The sequence below is a fragment of the Ceratotherium simum genome, chromosome 19 (genome assembly GCF_057802395.1).
Source record: "Ceratotherium simum simum isolate JZ-2026a chromosome 19, ASM5780239v1, whole genome shotgun sequence".
Taxonomy (NCBI): domain Eukaryota; kingdom Metazoa; phylum Chordata; class Mammalia; order Perissodactyla; family Rhinocerotidae; genus Ceratotherium; species Ceratotherium simum.
The window spans coordinates 47,698,737-47,718,560 of NC_141918.1; the positions used below are offsets into that span (position 1 = coordinate 47,698,737).

The following is a 19,824-nucleotide window of genomic DNA, read 5'->3' on the forward strand; positions in this document are numbered from 1 at the left end:
CAAAGCTGTACTCTTTAACTACCCTCCTCCCTCCTTTTGTTTTTGATATCATATCCAACTTCTTTTTGTGCATTTGTATCCATTACGTTCTAATCGTGGAAATAGATAATTTTTCCTATTTGTGGTCTTCTCTTTTCCCCTTAAATCAGTCCCTTTAACATTTCTTGTAACACTGGTTTCTTGGTGACAAACTCCTTTAATTTTTGCTTGTCTGGGAAATTTTTGATCTCTCCTTCCATTTTGAACGATAACCTTGCTGGGTAGAGTATTCTTGGCTGTAAGTTTTTTCCTTTTAGCACTTTAAATATATCGTGCCATTCTCTTCTAGCCTGTAAGGTTTCTGCTGAGAAGTCAGCTGATAGCCTTATGGGGTTTCCTTTGTATGTAACTTGACATTCTCTTGTGGCTTTTAGGATTCTCTCTTTATCTTTAATTCTGGACATTTTGATTATGATGTGTCTTGGTGTGGGCCTCTTTGGGTTTATCTTGTTTGGGGCTCTCTGTGCCTCCTGTACCTGGATGTCTGTTTCCTTCCTTAGGTTAGGGAAGTTTTCATCTATTATTTCTTGAAATAGATTCTCTGTCCCCTTGTCTCGCTCTTCTCCTTCCGGGACACCTATAACACGGATGTTAGTGCGCTTGATGTTGTCCCAGAGGTCCCTTAGACTGTCCTCACTCTTTTTAATTCTTTTCTCTTTTACCTGCTCACCTTGGGTAATTTCTTCTAGTCTTTCTTCCAGCTCACAGATCCATTCTTCTGTATCCTCTACTCTGCTTTTGAGTCCCTCTAATGAATTTTTCATTTCCAGTATTGTATTCTTCATTTCTGATTGGTTCTTTTTTATATCTTCCATTTCTTTGTTGACATTCTCACTGAGTTCATCTATTCTTCTCCCCAGATCAGTTAGCATCCTTAACACTCTTAGTTTGAACTCTCTGTCGGGTAGGTTGCTCATTTCTGTTTCACTTAGTTCCTTTTCTGGGGCTTTGTCCTGTTCCCTTACTTGGAATGTATTCTTTTGCCTCCTCATTTTGCCTCTTTCCCTGTGCTTGTGTCTATGTATTAGGTAGGTCAGCCACGCCTCCTGCTCTTGGATAGGTGACCTTATGTAAGTGATGGCTTAGGAGGCTTCCAGTGTGCTTCCCTCAGTTCTCAATGTTCCAGGGTGGCCCCTATGTGGGCTACGTGTGTGCTTCTATTGTGGCCTGTTAGCTCTCCCTATAGGCGCCCAGGGAGGCTGAGTTATGCTCCTGGCCAGCTGTTGTAATGCTCAGCTGCTTGTAGTTGTTGTGGGCCCTTCAGTCTCTTTATCAGGTGTGAGGAGCCCCAGCACAGTTGGCTGCAAGTTCTAATACCACGTCTGTGTTGCAGTATTTCTTTTAAGTGAGTAGGCCCCCAGCGTGGCAGGTTGTTAGGCTCAGGGCCTTAGAATTGCTGTAAACCTCTAGCCTATTAGGTCTCTTGTCAGCTCTCTGAGGATTGCAGCTGGGTGGGGCTGGCCTCAGGCACAGGAGCACCCAATTGTTTCAGGCTTTGGAAGGTGGGGCAAACCTCCTATGTGGGTCTTTGAGAAGCACAAGTCTTCTGCAGCTGACAAGCCCTGCCGCCCACAGGTCCACACACACAGTCAACACAGTCCTGCCCCGTGTGAGCGCCCGACCTCCCCAAGCGGACCCAGTCTCTCCACGGCGGGAGCCCCACACACTCCGCCACCACCCCACACTCTCCACCCGCTCCTTGTGCACACCCTGCCCCGCTCAAGTCAGCTCAGTTGCCAGGCTGCAGAAAATCCAGTCACCAATCTATGCAGGCCCACACGTTGCCTGAGGGTTTGTTGTTAGGTGGGGCCAGTCTCTAGGGTGGGCTGCCTGCCCTGGCTGAGCTGGATTAAATCGGTGCTCTAGCGGGTGGAGCAGACCCTGGGCTAGCAGGTCTCAGGGAAAACTCCAATGGCGTCTGTGTCAGCACGCTCACACCAGGCCACAACAATGGCCGCCGCCAATGTCCCAGTCCCTGGAGAGGTCTCACCCCTCACCGAGATGCACTCAGGGCCTATTAGGTGAGTCTCTTGTCACCAAAGCAGTGTGCACCTTTCTTTCTGGTGATTTTAGGATGCTTTCTGGAACGGGTGAGTTTGTGCGCGGGCCCTTTAAGAGCCAGTTTTAGTTTCTTTGTGAACCGGGTTTTCTGGGGGTGCTACCCAATTCTTTAGTAGCAGCAAAGTCAGATATTATGCCGCTGGTCTCGATTGTGCTGGGTCCACACAATGCCCACAGCGGGGGCGCTCCCGGCTCAGGGCCCCGCGCCTCCAGGGAGGCTGCGTACCTGTGAGCTGCTCCCGGCGGCCGTGAAGCTGGCGGCTTGTGAAGGCGGCGTTTTTCCTCTCCGGAAGGGAGTCTCTGCCTCTTCCACCCCAGTTAGGATTGTCCGTTGTTGCAGGAGTTCCTCTTATCCAGTTTTCAGCTCTGTCTCAGGGGTAATTTTTCCACGAGTAGTTGTAAATTGGCTGTGTCCACGGGAGGAGGTGAGTTCAGAGTCTGCCTACGCCGCCATCTTGACTCCCTCTCCTCGCAGAACTTCTTTACCATTTATTTCTGCTGACACTTGAATCATCTTCAGCTTGGAATTCTTTCCCGAACTACAGACCATCGTTAACTTCACACTCGACATCTGAGCCCAGACATCTTACAGACATTTCAAACTGAGCATGCTTTCAACTAAACTCTTGCCTTGCCCCTGCAAAACCATCCTTCCATCTACGTCCTGTGCTCCTGAGTTAATGAATTTCACCACCATCCATTCTGACGTCTATGTCAGAAATTTGGATATTTTCCTTATATTTTGTCTTTCTTATTCTCTTCATTTCATCAATCGCACATCCTACACATACCATCTCCTAAAATCCTCTTGAGTATTTCTCTTCCAGTCATGGAGGCAGTCATCTTCTCTCTCTTATATTAATACTTTAGCTTTCTAACTGGTCTCCCTGTTTCTATTTGAATCTATTATCTGCTCTATAATTAGAGTGATTTTCTAAAATACACATTTTAATAGCTTTATTGAGGTATAATTGATGTTTTCCCCACTGTAAGTGTACAATTCAATGAATTTAATAAATTTATAGAGTTGTATAACCATTGTCACCATCCAGTTTTAGAACTTTTACAACATCCCCCATGCCTGTTTGTGATTCACCCCCACTCCAACCCACCACTCTAGGCAACCACTTATCTCTTCTCTGTCTCTATAAAATTGCCTTTTCTAGATGTTTTGTATTTAAAATAGAAATTTTATTGTTATTTCTCTACTGGAAACCATACAATAGCCTCTGTAGAAAGTCCAAGGAGGATAAGGAGAAATGGGAACCAGTTTGTTTCAGGTGCTAAAGTTCTATCTGTGGGTTTAATAGGGCACCAGGGATTATTGTCAGAGAAGAGGTGAAAGTGGCAGGACAAAAGCTACCTCTTGGGAAAATAAAAAGAAAGGAAGAAATGACTAAAAGGAGGAAAGATACGAGATGGTGGGAAGGGTCCCCAAGAAATAGTAGCAATCCTTAGGAAATTAGCCAAGAAGAGAGGAGTCCACAATCATGTAATCACCTGATGGCTGAACCAGGTAAAGGAAAGGTCAAGTAACATGAAGACTGAGTTCAGACCATTGGGAGAGCATGGTGTGGCAGGAAACCTAATAAGTTAGTACTGAGGAAGTCTCATTGCCCACCTGTAACACAATGATGAAGAAGTGAACCCTGAGCTAAGAAACTTGGTAAAGACACATCTTTCCTGATCTGACCTTCTCTGCTCTCCCACCCTTGTATTATTACTCTATACTACAGCCATTATAAACCTCTCCCAGATCCTGGTAGAGTTATGCCTACACACTGTCACCAACACGTGATGTTCCTTCTGGCTGGATCACACTAAACATCCCTCCATATCTTACTAATTCTACTTGTCTAAACTTACCTATTTCAACCTCAACATCTGAATATCTTTTTCTGAGTTCAATCTCAAATTTCAAAGGAGGTCTTAATAAGTTGTCTCCAAAATTCCTGTACCCTACCTCTAATAGTACTCTCTTCTCCAGTTTCCTTACTGTAATTGTCTGCTTTCCGGTTTCTAATCCATTAGACAGGAAGTCCCCTGAGCATAAATACTGTATTTCATTCACCTAATGTGTCTCCAGTGCTTATCACAGCAAATGACATATAATTAAGCCTTTATATCTATGAAACTAAAATAGGGGTAAACAATTATAATAATAATCATTGTTTTATCATTCTAAAATAATTATAGATATAAATGATTTAAAAGCATTTTAAATACAAAGTACAATTAGAGTAATTTTAAAGAAATGCAAACCAATAGATTTTTAAATCTTTCTCCTCAATCTTTTAATGCAACTATATAGTTCTATTTTTCCTCTATGTAGCAGTAACATACTCCAAATTTTTCTTGGCTTATCAAGCACATGTCTATTATTCTGAGCTCCTTAACATATTAATCCTTATTAGCCTTATTCTTTTTATAGGTCCATATCTCCCAATGAAGAAAAGGCTTCATATTCTCTCTGGATGTTGTGTTATCACCTACTTGATGTGAAATTCTAAAATTACTAGTCCTAGTCCTAGTCTTAGTTCTAGCTCCGGAAGTTTATTTCAGCTAAACCTGAATTGTTACTAAAGCGTTTTCTGCTGATGCCAGGAACGGCCTTAGGTCTTCCATTAAATTCTAACAGCTCTCCGATAATTCAAGGTATTCTCCAGCTTTTTCTAATCACTGAATCAGGAAAGAAAAATCCCCAGCGTGATAAACCTACATTTACAAGAATAATGTGTCAGAAGGAAGTGCCTTTCCTCACCTGATGGCTTCCCTGACCTCTGACATCTTCCAGTGGTGCAGTGGAAGACTTTGTAACTGCTGTAGACCAGACACAGTGTTACAGGCTGGCATCTCTCAACCACTGAACTTTCCTTAAAAGATGATAGATTTTAAGCACATTTAAATAGATTTTAAAAGAAAGATATGAGATAATTTCCAGTTGCTTTCCTTAATGAATCCATATACATAACTAATTCCACTAAGAGCCATTTTATACATATAAAATGAGGAATTTGTGAGTGGACAGGAACTTAGAAAGTGAACACAGATAGAGAAGAGATTGAGGATTAAGCTCTAAAGCACTCGAACATTTACAGTTAAGGTAGAACTAGCAAAAAATTCAAGAGAAAATTCAACCACTGCAGCATAAGGAAACCAGGAGGACACGATGCTCCAGAAGACAAAGAAAGGATTTCAAAAAGTAGGCTTGTTCAACTGTGCCATTTACCACTCAGTATTCAAATAGTATGAGGACTGAGGATTGACCATAAAATTTGGCAACCTGGATATTACTAGTAACAAGGACACATTACATAACTCTCAGCCTCAATTACCTTGTCTGCGAAATAAGGATAATAATAGTGCCCATTTCATGAAGCTGTGTGAAAGATTAAATAAGATAATAATACACGTAAGCACCTAGCATAATGCCAGCCACAGAGGAAGGGCTCAGTAATGGGCAGGTGGTTTTTTAATTACAGAAGTCTGAGACCAGTCAAAGACCTTACAATATTTTATTGAACACAGGATGCCTGACAATCCTGTGAGAGAGAATTTGGCTGGAGAAGAATCTAGAATGAATAGAAAATGTTGAAATGATTACAGCTCAGGGGAGAAACTACAACTAGAGACAATGGTGAGAAAAATAACTTGGGGAGGGCAATTCCCATCCTTGGATAACAATTGAGAGTACACACCTCACATGACTTGGAGTTTTACCCTATTTCACAACCGGTAACTGTGTACTTTTTAAACATTAGTTACGATTTGGAAAGCATTTGCAAACAACAACTAACTTCCATTAAGGACAAACGGTATATAAAGTGTAGTGATCTAAATAAGCATAACGTTACAAGTTAAAATTACGTTCTTATCTCTTATACTAGGAGAGCAGGTATTTCTTGCTTTTTATATATTGTGTAACAGCATAATCTTACAATCACCCCTTTTCAATTCTGTGTCTGCATAAATAAGAATAGATTTATTATACGGTTCTTGTGGTCTTTGACACATAAATTTATTCTTGTTCGGTTAATTTTGTAGTCAATGGCCTTCTGATTTTATAGGATTTCCTTTAATTTTTTTCTCTCCTCATCAAATTTAAAATTAACTATGTGATTCGTTCATGGAATACGTCTTAAACAACAGCATATCTTAAAAAATAGCTAAAAGCAAGTTGTTCTATTAAAAGTGTATCATCTTTTTTTTTTTTTTTTGGTGAGGAAGATCAGCCCTGAGCCAACATCCATGACAATCCTCCTCTTTTTTTGCTGAGGAAGACTGGCCCCGGGCCAACATCTGTGCCCACCTTCCTCCACTTTACATGGGACACCGCCACAGCATGGCCTGACGAGCAATGGATGCATCAGTGCACGCCCGGGATCCAAACCCAGGCCACCAGCAACAGAGCACGTGTACTCAACCACCACGCCACGGGGCTGGCCCCCTAGAAGTGTATCTTGATAGTTAAGTACCGGGTAGATGCTTTCTAAGATGTGATCACACTGAAGTTAGAGTCTACATGAAGTACTATACGAAGAGTTCAGTGCTATAAAATGTTGGCTAATGCATTTGTATGAATCATTTCTTTCTCTACAAATTTTTAGAGTCTTTATGGACCCTTTGGTCTCTTAAATTCAAAGTTCATTTCCATTTACTGCTCTCTTCTATTTTTCATATGAACCTTTTTCTTCTTAAGTTTTCTACTTTTCAAAATTTGAAAAAACAATACTGATTTGTGGAAGCGTATCCTTATGCATTCTTTCCTAGCCATCTTATACTCATTTTCTATCTTAACATTTACCCAGGAAATTTGACTTGGGAAGCAAAGCATAAATGTTTTCATTTATGTAGGTCTGACATCCATGAAAACACCACCAACAGATTAAAAGTAATGGTTGACTTGCAAGAAACTGGGGAGTTGTAGCAAAACTTATTTGCTCAAGTATATAGGTTATATCCTATCAATTTATTTCTAGGCAAGGTTTTTACTCTAAAATAAATTCAGAACTGATAAATATAGAAATGGAAAACTCAGAAAAATCAGTATTGGAAACTGTAAAGCCAGTTAGAACTTACCTCTTCTAGATTTCTCCAAATAATTTTTTAATTTAAAAAACAAAACTGAAGGTAGTGAGCTCAAAGAGCAGAACTTAAATATCTAGCGAGCCCACACTCAACTCAACAATTCTAGGCACTAAGATAAGAAATTGGCAATTCAAATGCCCTCACTTTATACATACTGTGCACTGAACATACCAAACTGCCAATTCTCCTGTTATAGCTGGTCGTTTCTAAACAGAAATTTCCAGGTTATGGACATTTAAGAGAATGAAAACCATTCTAACCTTTGTAAAAACCAGAAATCTAATGTGAAATGATTTACTCCAAATTTCATTCAATCGTTTTGCCAATCCATTGGTAAAATGAATATTTTTTTTAAATTCACATTTTTTGGAGCTAAAAAGTAGTACTTATCAACACTGAAAATACAATAATCATATATTTGGTGACATTTTAGTTCTGACTCCACAGATGGGAGAGGGAGGCAAGGAACAGTATTAATTAATTTTTTCATCAGGTATTCCCCACTCCCCCAGTGAGAACATTCTCGGTTGGTAAAAGGCTCAGAGAGGGCCAAAATTTTGGTTCATTCAAGAATTTCCAAGTAAGAGTATACTTAATCATCCCATAATGGAAACAAAGTTCTTTGGACAGAAACTCTGTAGAGAAAATGAATATTTTATTATAAATGAACTTGTTCATTTTTTGGTTGAAATTCTCTTAAAATCAGGCAATGTTTCCTAATGCCTTACTTTACCTAATTCTTTTTCATTTAAGACTCATGTAAACCATTCTTCAGAATGTATTAATGTAGTACATGTCAGGCCTACAGTAAAACTTTAAAAGTTCTGACTGTTCTCCAGGAGCACAAAAAGAACTTATAAATATTCTGCACTTCCCACTGTGCACACTTCTACCTGCAAGGTTTCCGTTGGATCTCGAGTTTGGCTAATTTTAAACTCAGCCCTTCCTTTAATCATCCTTTGCCCTCTCCTCCCATCTTTTTCACTTCCTCCTACTATAGCTGGCTGTTTACAGGCTCATGCCATTTACTAAACTATAAACCTCAGGCAACTCAAAAACCATGATGTATTCATCCATATGTGTCTTGCCCTAAGAACAGCTCAAATATCAGCCAAAAATATGCTAAAATTGTATCTCAGAGTTAAAATCTGTCAACTTTTGAAAGGAAGATCACAAGTTCCCTTTATTTTTATTATCCAGACTTAAAATCCCAATTTTTTAAGTATGTCCGTGATCCACCTTCATTGCCTACGGTCTTTGAAAATTGCTAAAATATTAATTTTCCCTGTTCACAGGGAAACAGACTTAGAGCTTCTATGCTAGACCCAGAGGACACACCAAGAGCAGAGAGACAACAGTCTTCAGAAGCTGAGTGGGTTACAAATCCAAACAGGCTTAATGCTTTTACAACAAAACAGGAACAGATCACACCGTTTGTGACCAAATCCTGTAGATGGCACACGCAGGGCTGTAATACTCTTCTCTAAAGATCAGGATTTAGCCCAGGAGCGTGGGTTTCTTTAACACTTTTCAGCCACTCTGTCACACCAGATCAGAGGCGAGCCTTTGCACTCGGCAGCAGCAGCTGCTGACGTGTTCTCTCCTCACCTCCCAAAAACCAGTGCTCTCCTTCTGTCTTTTTCAGCCCTCACTCTCCTTCTGGTACAGGGTTTGTTTTCTGCTCAATTCACAGTACCTTGCCATTACTGCCTCCCTTTCTCTTTGCCTTAGTGTCTCCTGTGGGTGTTCTCGTCCAACAGAAATCTAGAAATTCCGGCAGCAAAGTGGACACTTGGGCATTAAATGGTCAAACAGAGTTAGTGAAGTGCAAGATTTCTGGTCCCAGTTGCAGTCTCAGAAGGAGTGAAATATCTCATCTTTCAAGCAAAGGTTTGTTTTTCTATCTGGTTATAGGCTCTTTCATCAGAATACAGAACTTACATTCCTCCTGTGTGGCACTCAGAAGTCATAGCCATATATATCCATGACAGGCAAAAACCCCAGTGAGCATATATTCTTTCAAACTCTCTGAAACTGCTTCTGACACAGAAACTAACCCTCTAGGAAGGCAAGTCCACCCCACAACATTCCTAGTTAGAACACAATTTTAGGCCCAGCCTCATTGATTTAGTCCTTTTGCAATATTGTTTTCATCTGATTAAGAATCAGAATGCACAAATTTTAAAAGATACTATTTCCACATTGTCATAAGCCTAAAAGGAATTTTGAGGGGTGATTTGGTATATTCTCATCCCTTTGTTTAGACCCCATATATTATTCTCCCAAACAGTTAACTATCACATTTTAAAAACAACAATAAAATCTTTCAATGTAAAACTTCATAGGCCTTGAGATATGCTGTCATCTCTGTTGATATCCGTCTCCCCCCCACCTGCCCCTGCTCATACCTACATTACAATTCTCAAATTTCTACTACAATTGTTTTTTTTTCCTATTTAGGTACTGCTAAAGCTAGAGAACAGCTGACAATCTTACCCTGGAAAACAATTCTACTTATCCTAGTTCCTATAACCTGTCCTCGTATATTCTTAATTTCTAAATTCCTTAGATGAACTTGTAGGGTTGATAACTGACAACGGACACTTGCTACAAGTAAATTTGGCTAATACTGAATACATTTAGTTTCTTACTCTTAGACAGCCCATAATCCGTCCTGTTATTTAACAGTTCAAGAAATGATCTAGTAAAGCTAATGACCTGCTGGGAAGGCAAAAGTAAACTCATATAATGAAGCATCTGATACTCTTCTCTACATACGTAATCTGGTATTTTAATGAGTTAAGTGCGTTTGAACATTTAAACTCTGAATAACCCTTACAAATTGTTCTCTGAATTTAAAGCAATATCCCACATACAATCTAAAATCTTAGAGGCTTGTTTTCAATGGCTGCTTCCTGCCTGTAGAGTATTAAAAAATGTTCTATTTAATCACTTCAAAAGCATACATAGAGAAAAGAGCTTTAATGTAGATGTTAGAAGAAACATAAAAGAAATATATGAAAAGATGGCATTGTGATAATAAGAAATAGTTAGTTATAAGACTTTTGAGTAGATTATGCAGAAACTGACAGTTTCTGTTTATATTCCAAAAATGATCCACTAAGTGGATTCCTATCTTCACGGTGAGAAAAATTGTTGAAAATGAACAGGTCAGTAGGTCTGAACATTGGTAAATTACAGCGTCCTCTGAAATTTTTGAAGTGATTTCAAAGAAAATATAATTCTTTATCTACCACAGTAGAATTGATGGAACTAATCATAAACAAAAAATCATAGCCCCTTCTCAACTGACTGATAAACTTTCAACCAAGCAGGAATCTCCTGACAACATCACTGACCTAGCATTTCCTAGCTTCTGCTATAATCTTTTCAGAGACAAGAAATCTGTTCCAACATATTACACCAAAATTTTTCTCCCTTTGACTCTCCACCAATGTTGTAATGGAAAATAAGAATGTACTCTTTGCCACGAGTAGCTCTTTAAATGTATAAAATAACTAATATCATCTACTACCAAGTCGTTCAAGTTTAGACTACCATTCAGTTCCCTCAACCTCAGATGAAAATGGTTCCTGGACCTTTTAACATCTTAATAAACAACTCTTAACATCTTAAAAAACTTCAATTAATCAATACTCTTTAGCAGTGAGCCTCAGAACTAGACACAAGAAACCACATGAGGTCCAGTGAACAAGCAGTTAGGAATTATTAAGCTGATCTGGAATCCTACGTTTATGAATTTAGTTAAAGATTGCCTTGGTAGCTGTGAGATAATGGAAAATATATATATTGGTTTCTGCCCCTGATTCCTGGCGCAGAGCTCCTGAAACCCTTATAATTTCCTAAGAGATAAGAGCACGAGGAGTATCTTTCGTTCTAATATTTGGTCTTTGACTCCAGTTTCTGACACAGGGCTCCTAAATTTCTTGGAATTTCCTGGGTGATAGGAGCATCCTTTCTTCTAGTGATGTGACTCTGGTTGGGCTCCTGAAGCCTTCCTGGATCGGGGCTGGTCACAGGAAAGACCAAGCGATGATTAGAAGCTTGAAATTTTTAGCCCCTCCTTCATTCTCCAGAGAGGAGAGAGGGACTGGAAACAGAGTTAATAATTGATGCCTATGTGAAGAAGCCTCCATAAAAATCCCGAAAGTACGGGGTTCAGAGAGTGTCCAGGTTAGAGAACACATCCACACACTGGGAGAGTGGCACATCTCAACTCCAAGGGGACAGAAGCTCCTGAGCTCAGGACCTTCCCAGACATCGCCCTATGTATCTCTTCATCTGGCTGTTCAACTGTATCCTTTATTATATCCTTTAATAAACTGGTAAAAGTAAGTAAGTGTTTCCCTGAGTTCTGTGAGCCGCTCTAGCAAATTAATTGAACCTGAGGAGGGTCTCGTGGGACCCTCTGATTTGTAGCCAAGTCAGACAGAAGTTATGGGCAATCTGGGGACCTATTATCTGTGATTGGTTTCTGAAGTGGGGGGCAGTCTTGTGGGACTGAGCCCTTAACCTGTGGGATCTGACACCATCTTCAGGTAGATAGTGTCAGAACTGAGCTGGACACCCAACTGGTGTCACAAAACTGCTTGGTGAGGGAAAAAACCCACACATCTGGTGTCAGAAGTGTTGTGAGTGTGGTGGTAGTGTGAGAGTAAAGAAGAAACCCAGGAGGAGGACTGGAGGTTTTTCCAAAACAGTAGCCTAAACATAACATTGTTGTTTTGTGAGTTTCTCTCCTAGTTAAACACTTAGATCGTTTCCATCTGACATTCTGTCAAAGGGCATTTTAAAAAATGTTTAACCTATCTTTTTCTATGAATGCTTTCTTGGTAGTTTGGGATTTTTGATTCCTTCCTTTCCGATTGTAATGGACATCTATTCTTTTGTATCTCCAGATCTTCACATGCTGTTTCAGCATCTCCGTTATTTGAGACAGCCCGTCCTTATTCCTTTCCCCACCAATTGGCTGTAGTTGGAGCAGCCAACGAGTTTATTGAACCAGGAGATGGGCATGAGATCCAAAGTCCTTGTCTTTTTAAATTGGAACCAAACAAAGAGTTCATATTCTTCTCTAGTGATGAAAGTATGAGACGCAGGACTATTAGCAGCAGAGTGCCTCGTGTGAATAAAGCTAGCCTGTGAAAATAAACAAATGTGCGATGGAAAGTAAGGGCCACTCTGGCCGTGTTCAAGATCCTGCTTCCAATTGTCTCTGAAGCTTAGCTGTACACCTAGGTTCTCCATGAGCTAATAAATTCATCAAAAGGAAAAAGAAAAAAAAAAAAAGGTACTTTGCCAAGAAAACAAGTCCTAATTTGAATATAGATTTCTCTATCTAAAGTTTTTACTTATTCCTCCCTCCCAACTTTCTGTCCTATATTAGCTTTCTAGTGCTGCTGTAACATAAACTCGGTGCCTTAAACAACACAAATTTATTATCCTAGAGTTCCATAAGTCAGAAATCCAATACAAGTCTGGAGGTTGAGGCGTGGACACCTCAGGAGGGGTAATGGGGTGGAGATGGGAGGATAGGATATTATTCTGCCTACCACTAAAAATGAAAACAGCATTTCATCTCTCACGTCATTGAACTCAGTAATAAAAATATAGTAAACAGGAGAAGCCAGACACCCTCCAGATTAATAGTAGCCCGCTAATCAGCACTATTTGGGAACAGTTTGATTTTAAACGACTCCTTCAAAATTGTTTTTCTGGAAAGGAAATTTCTGCTGGTTTTATCTTTGAAGATGTGTTTGAAGATCCTTACTGGATTTCCCCAGCATACAATCAGAAAGCAATCTTTGAAATGTAGAATTAAAAGTATTTCCACACCCACATACTTGAAGCCTAAGGCTGCTATCATTCCTGTATATGGAGAGTAAACACAGCATCTCTCTTTGTTTTACTAATTGCTTTGTTTCCCCAAGCTGCCATCACGACATCTGCCGGGCCAGAATGCACTCCTTCCACGCCCCATAGAACCACTGCCAATCAGATAAACGACCTACGCTCCACTGTGGAAGGACAAGTGCTTTCCAAGCCCTCGGCAGGTGGTTTTCAAGAGGCAAAGACTTCAAGTAAAAAGGAAGCTGCAACTCCTCCCCTCCCAAAATCCTTAGAGTGGTTATGGAGTTGTTGATTCTGTAATGATCTCATACTGTCTGCAATTTTATTGATTTTGTTTTTCATAGAACTGTTGAAGATTACAATTCTCAGATAGGCAGAATGTGGGCAGATGCTCATATGCTCACACACAGTTCTGCCAAGATATTTTTACATCTTTCTGCACATAAAATAAAACGAAGACGTGTTATAGATGCATGGTATTGGTAACCCCCCAGGAGAAGAAAGGATATATTGTATGCTCATTTCCTGGATGAAGTATTAAAACAACTCTACCTAGAAAAAATGAACAGCACTTCCAAAATAAAAGAGATTTGCTTCTGAGGCACCTTCTAAAATATTCCTAATTACCAAAACTCATTGAAACAGCAATTTGGGTCATCATATCCAAATGTCATCCCTGCTATTTCTAATTCAATATAAACTTCTTGTCACATCTACTGGTTAAGCATCAAAATACAAAATGCCGTGACAGCTTATGCTCTGCTGATGTTCATTCATCTACTGTGCGTCAGAAAGGCTCATTTCAAATACGGCATGAAAGAGAGAAAAGTAAGCAAACAAACAAGCTGGGAAGAGACTTGAAATAAACTTCCTCAAGAAAAACACTTCAGAGGAACAACGGTAAAATCATGGCCTTACCTTGGAAGACTTAGGCAGACCCACTGTCCCTTCTTCTGCTAAGTTTAGCAGGGTTAACTTTGTTTCCTCTACTGAGGGATGTTTGGGAGGGCGAGGTGGGGGGTGCAAGAAAGAGCTTTCATATCTCCGCATCATGTAATATTGTTCTTCAGTGATCTCTTCCACCAGAGTCCTGACTAGAAGTGATCCTGTATCCCTAGACAAATTACTAACTAGCTGAACAGTCATATTCAAGCGTCCTACAGGAATTTCCCAGCACTCCCTGGGCTTGGCAAAGTCACTTATGAGTAGATAAGAGTCTGTGATAGCTTCCTCCAACTGCAGTCCTGGGGTAGCAGCCAAAATGTCTTCCTCAATGGAAAGATCTCTCACAGATACCTTCACATTGAAGGGCAAGTGGAACTGCGCACAGAGCTCAGAAATCTGGTACTGTTTCTTATCATGAATCACCTCAACGAAACCTCCTTCCATGTACAAAGGAAGCAGTGCTGGCTCATAAGATTTCTCGAGGATTTTTTCACAGGCCAGAACGTTCACCACTTTTTTGACGCCCTCACAGAGGACTTCAGTCGTCTGCGAGTGATGCACTAGAAACTGATCTCCAACAGATACGGATGACAGCTCATCATGAGGAGGATGAAAGGCTTTGGTGGCCACCACGTGGAGAGGCTCCTTGTCACTCTTCGCTATCTCTAGGTCATAGGCGGTTGGGAACTCCCGAGGTCGCCGCTTGAATTTGCCTTTATAGCTAGTGGGGATCAAGAAGTGTCTTTTAGGAAAATTGCTTCTAATTTCTGAAGCTAAGATCCTTGATGCCTGGTACTTTTTGTGGATCATAATGGTTTTGCCCGGCTGTAAAATGTTTCTGGGTAGTTGGTTTCCTTGAGGCGCTTCTATGATTTCAGCCACTATGGGGAACTCTTTGCTGGTCATCTCAAAAAGGTCTTGCGTAGATAACAGCTGAAGAAACCAGTTGGCATCATAACTGTCAGTAATATCTTTGACTTCAACATCTAAACTGGGGAGGATGCGGACTATATCCTTTCGGACTGAAAAAAAAAAAAAAAGATTATGACATTTTGTGCAACAAAACGTTGCAGTGAGGTAATATTAGAATCTCTCCAGGCATCAGAGATAAATTTTATTTTAAAAAAACAAACTCAGATGCTGATGATATAACATTTCTTATGTGTGACTTTCCTTTTTTCAAATTTTAAAATGAAATAGATAGTATATAAAACCAATACCCATAAACCTGCTGCTTAGCTTAAAAAATAGACATTAACCAGTACCGTGGGGCCCTATGAACTTCACCCAAATCACATCCTCCTCACTACAACCTAAGGGTAACCATTCCCCTGATTCCAGTGTTAATCATCCCCTTGTTTTTCTTTATAGTTTTATCACATATAACATACAGGAATATATGTACATGTGTGTAAATGTATATGTGTACGTATTTTTTTCCCAGAAGGTTTATTATATCATTTTAAGTCGTGCTCTTGAGGTCCAGACATTATATGTAAAATTACCTTAGAAGAAAGTTTTGGTACTTCAAATAAGACCCTTCCTGCATAAGGCCCAAGACACACATTCTTTATACAAAATTTTATCCTGTGGGTACAACCACATTGCAAAATCATGGGATATAAGATAGTTCAGGTTAGTAAATGGAAATGGATATCAAGATGCGATCTTTTTCCAAAGTGAAAGTGCTTTCTTTCTCCACTGGTGCTACATTAGTACCTGGAAAAGGAGTGGCAGAGGATGGGTCACAGTCAGAGGAGCCACTCAGGAGCCCCAGGCATCCTGGTCAGCTGCTTACCGATGCGTCCTCTGCTTATTGTGTCACTGGGGACTAATGAATCTCTATATTCTTTCCAAGATCCCACCGTCCCAGGAGTCTTTCTTTGAGACTACAGAGACACTTAAAATACTGTCGTAAAATGATCTCCTCTCCATGTAATTCCCCAGATAGTATACTTATAAATGGTTTTACGTTTAAAAATAAAGTTACATGTTAATGTTAATAGGATTTTATAATGGTGTATATTTTCTTGACAGTTTCCTAACCCTTAATGTTTTATAGCATTTTCATGATCCACCGTTGTTTCCCAATATTTCCAGCCACATTTCTGTCAATAATTCTTTCCTCCTTGCATGCTTTAGGAAATGATTTGGAAGATTTAGAAAACAGAATTTCTTCTTATAAAACATTACCTATATTATTACTTTTTGTATTATTAACTGTTTGTGCAGCATCTGAAAACTGTAACTCCATAATTTATGTCATATTATTCGTACATGCTGTGGAACAGAGTTCCTGAAGACACAGCATGAAAAAGTATTATTTTATTGTCTTGAATATAAAAAAGAAAAAATCAATGCTTGTCTATAGGCTGAAAGTTGGTAAAAATTGTACAGATTCTTCATTAAAAAAAAAAGAGAGGGGCTCAAATAACACTTCTTACTTGTTTTGTTTTATACAGTTAGTATATCCAGACTTTTGAGATTGTTGCCACAGGCTTCTCTGAACCCCAAGGTAACTTTAGAAACTCTAAAATCTTGGTTACGTGGTTCAAAGGGAACTAAGTTTAAGAATTGTAGAGCTAGCATGACAGAGGCTCACGTCATTTCTCAAGTCGAGGGAACAGCTAGACATTGGTAGAAGAGATGCCATTAAGGAATTTCTGGGAGTTCTAAGTTGATCCATCAGAACATAGGGACTCTAATGCAGGCTAGATGCCAATCTATATGGGGCATAGTGGGTACTATGGGGAGAGAATTGTCTTAATACCTTAGGAGAACTTTATTTCTGCCAGAGAAAACCTCCAGGTCAGGCTATTGAACCTCTGTCAAATGTTTATGTATCCAACTCCTGACTCACTTTAATACTTCTGTACCAAATCCACTGAAGGCGTGCTAGCCTATCTCATCCTATTTGATGTATCAACAGCATTTGACAGAGTAAATTTTACTCTCCTCTTTGCTACATTTTCCTCATTTATTTCCTTCTTATCTTACTTATGATTCTTCTCAATTTCTTTGTTGGTTTCTTCTGTCTACACACCACCCACTCTCCCCACACACACACCTTTTAGTGCGTCTTGGTTCTCTTCCTTTCTCTATCTACACTCACGCCCACTGTGAGCTTACACAGTCAGTCTCATGTCTTTAAGTACCATCTGTATGCTGATGACTCCCCAAAGCATATCTCTAGCCAAATAATTCTCCTGCACTGCAGATATCTACTTAAGACCGCTTGGATGTTTAATAGATGTCTCAAAATTAACATGCCCAAACTGAAATTCTGATCTTTCTGACCAAAACCTAGTCTATTTGTTGCTTTTTCCATCTCAGTCACTGGAGACTCCATTCTCCTTGTTCAGTCCAGAAATCTCAGAGACATCCTCAGCTTCTCTCTTTTTCTAGGACCCAACATCCCTTACATCAGGACTACCTTGATCTAAGCCACATAATCTCTTTCCTGGTTTATTGCAGTGGCTTCCTAACTAGTGTTCTTACAGTCGAACCTGTATAGGACAGCCAGAGATTCTTTTTAAATGTGAAATTGATACGTCTCTCTTCTGTTTGTAGCCCCACAATGGCAGTCTTTCTCACTCAGAATAAACGTGAAAGCCTTTACCATGGTCCTAGGTACCACTTCAATCTCACCTGCCACTGAGTCACCTCACTCTAACTTACTGCTGTCTCCTTGACCTCCTTGTTGTTCATCAGGTATTTGCATGGCCTGTTTCTTTTGCTGCTGCATCCTTCAGCCTGATATGTTTGTGGCCAACTTCTCTTCTTCTTCACCTCTGCTTAAATATCATCTTCTCAATGAGACTTACTCAATAAGCGCTTGCCACAGACTGAATGTTTGTGCCCCCACTAAAATTCATATGTTGAAACTCAATACCCAGTGTGATGGTATCTGGAGGTGAGACCTTTCGGAGGTAATTAGGTCATGAGATTAGTGGCTTATAAAAGAGATCCTAGAGAGCTCCCTTGCCCTTCTGCCATGTGAAAGATACAGTAGGAAGATGTCTGTCTATGAACCCGGAAACAGATCTTCATCAGACACCACATCTGACAGCACCTTGATCTTGGACTCCAGAATTGTAAGAAATACATTTCTACTGTTTATAAGCCACTTGGTCTATGGTATTTTGTTATAGCTCTCAAATGGACTGATATAGTGTTCTATTTAAAATTGCAACTATCTCTGTCCCTTGCCCTTCTCTATATCTCTATTTTCCATGTCACCATTCACCTTCAATCTCTCTATATAATTTGCTTATTTATTATAACCGTTGTTTGTTGTTTGTTTCCCAAGATTGCAACATATCCTCCACAGGGACAATAGTCTTTGATTGTTTTGTTCACCAATATATCCTGATGTCTAGAACAGTGCCTGGCACATAGTAGGTAGTCAATAAATGAATTGAATAAATTAAAAAGTTGCCAGAACAATGTCCTTGATTGAGCACTAAAGGATGTGATCCGGTAAACAAGTGGAGTTCCACATAAAATTTCATTGGGAAAGAAAAAAACTTTCTACTGCTAAAACTCCTGCTACACATCATAGAAAATATTGTATATTTCATTTAAAACATGTCCCTTTAGGTTGTAGTTTATCTTACTCAATGGCTTATTCAATGCAATAAATACTTTTGTACAATTTCTACAAAATAATCTAGACATTTTTTGGTATAAAAATAATCATTATGCATACACCTTAAGAGAAGATTCAATACAGGGAAACAGCGTATGCAGTGAAAATCAACAACTCTTCTTAGATCCATCAGAGAATCAAGGTTACAGGGCAAACCATCACCCCAAAAACTAGACAGATAAGTGAATACAGAGAGTTACAGCTAATTGGGAGCAGAAACCACTGCTGGAGCCAGAACTGATAAGAACACTTTAAGAGTAATTGACTAATTGGTGGAGACTATGCATGGACAAGCTTGAGAGATAAAGCTTCTAGAGGGCCACACATAGACAGATCCCCCCACGCTTTCCTGAGTTTACTTTTAGGAGCCCCACCAGGTTCTCAGGGTGAAATCGGAGAAAAATCCCCTCATGCTTTGAGCAAGGTGAGGGGAAAAGTAACCATTTTGAAATACACCCAGACCACTAGGGTCTCCTCAAAAAAGGCCTGCCGTCAAGGAAAACTCTTTACCACAGACTAACCATGGGTTTTACCGGAATCTAGCTGATGTGGGGGAAGGGAATTACCCACCTCCAACCTCCTTTATCCTTCCCCACGGGGGAATGGAAATACCCAACTCTAGCCCCCACTCGCCATTTTATCTCACTAAGGGGCTGTGGGAAGGAAAGCTGAGAAGCACTTGTGAAGGTCACAACCCAGGGGAACAGGGCCTCTAAAAAACCGAAACCTAATTATGGGATTATAGAATGCTTCCCCTCCCCAACGTCTTACCGACCATATCAACAGGACTTCTATATAACAGGGGATTATCATGGAAAGAATGGCATTTGGGACTCTATCTAAGGAGAGGTCTCTAGGGAAAGACAACAGGGGAGACAAAAAATAAGGACATTACATAAAACTTTAGCCTCTGACATCTAGAGTGACAGCAAACAGTAAACACAAATGAACTGCTAGACAGATAAACATAAAACCTCACACTAAAGGCCTATGTACCTCAGTTTCTTTTACCTGATGCCTCGTGTCCAGCTTTCAACAAAAAATTACAAGGTACATTAGAAAGCAAACAGCATAGTCTGAAGAGACAGAGCAAGCATCAAAATCAGACTCAGATATGGCAGAGATTTTGGAACTATGGGACTGGGAATTTAAAATATGATTAATATACTAAG

At 39.9% G+C, this 19,824-nt stretch overlaps 1 protein-coding gene across 1 annotated transcript in view; it reads right to left on the bottom strand.

The window, feature by feature from the left end:
• Positions 1-19,824, bottom strand: part of THEMIS (thymocyte selection associated) — a 180,141-nt gene that overhangs the window by 77,581 nt on the left and 82,736 nt on the right. Inside the window, exon 4 of the mRNA XM_014781211.2 lies at positions 13,978-15,026. Coding sequence (XP_014636697.1) covers positions 13,978-15,026 — 1,049 coding nt within the window. The remainder of the gene's footprint in view (positions 1-13,977; positions 15,027-19,824) is intronic.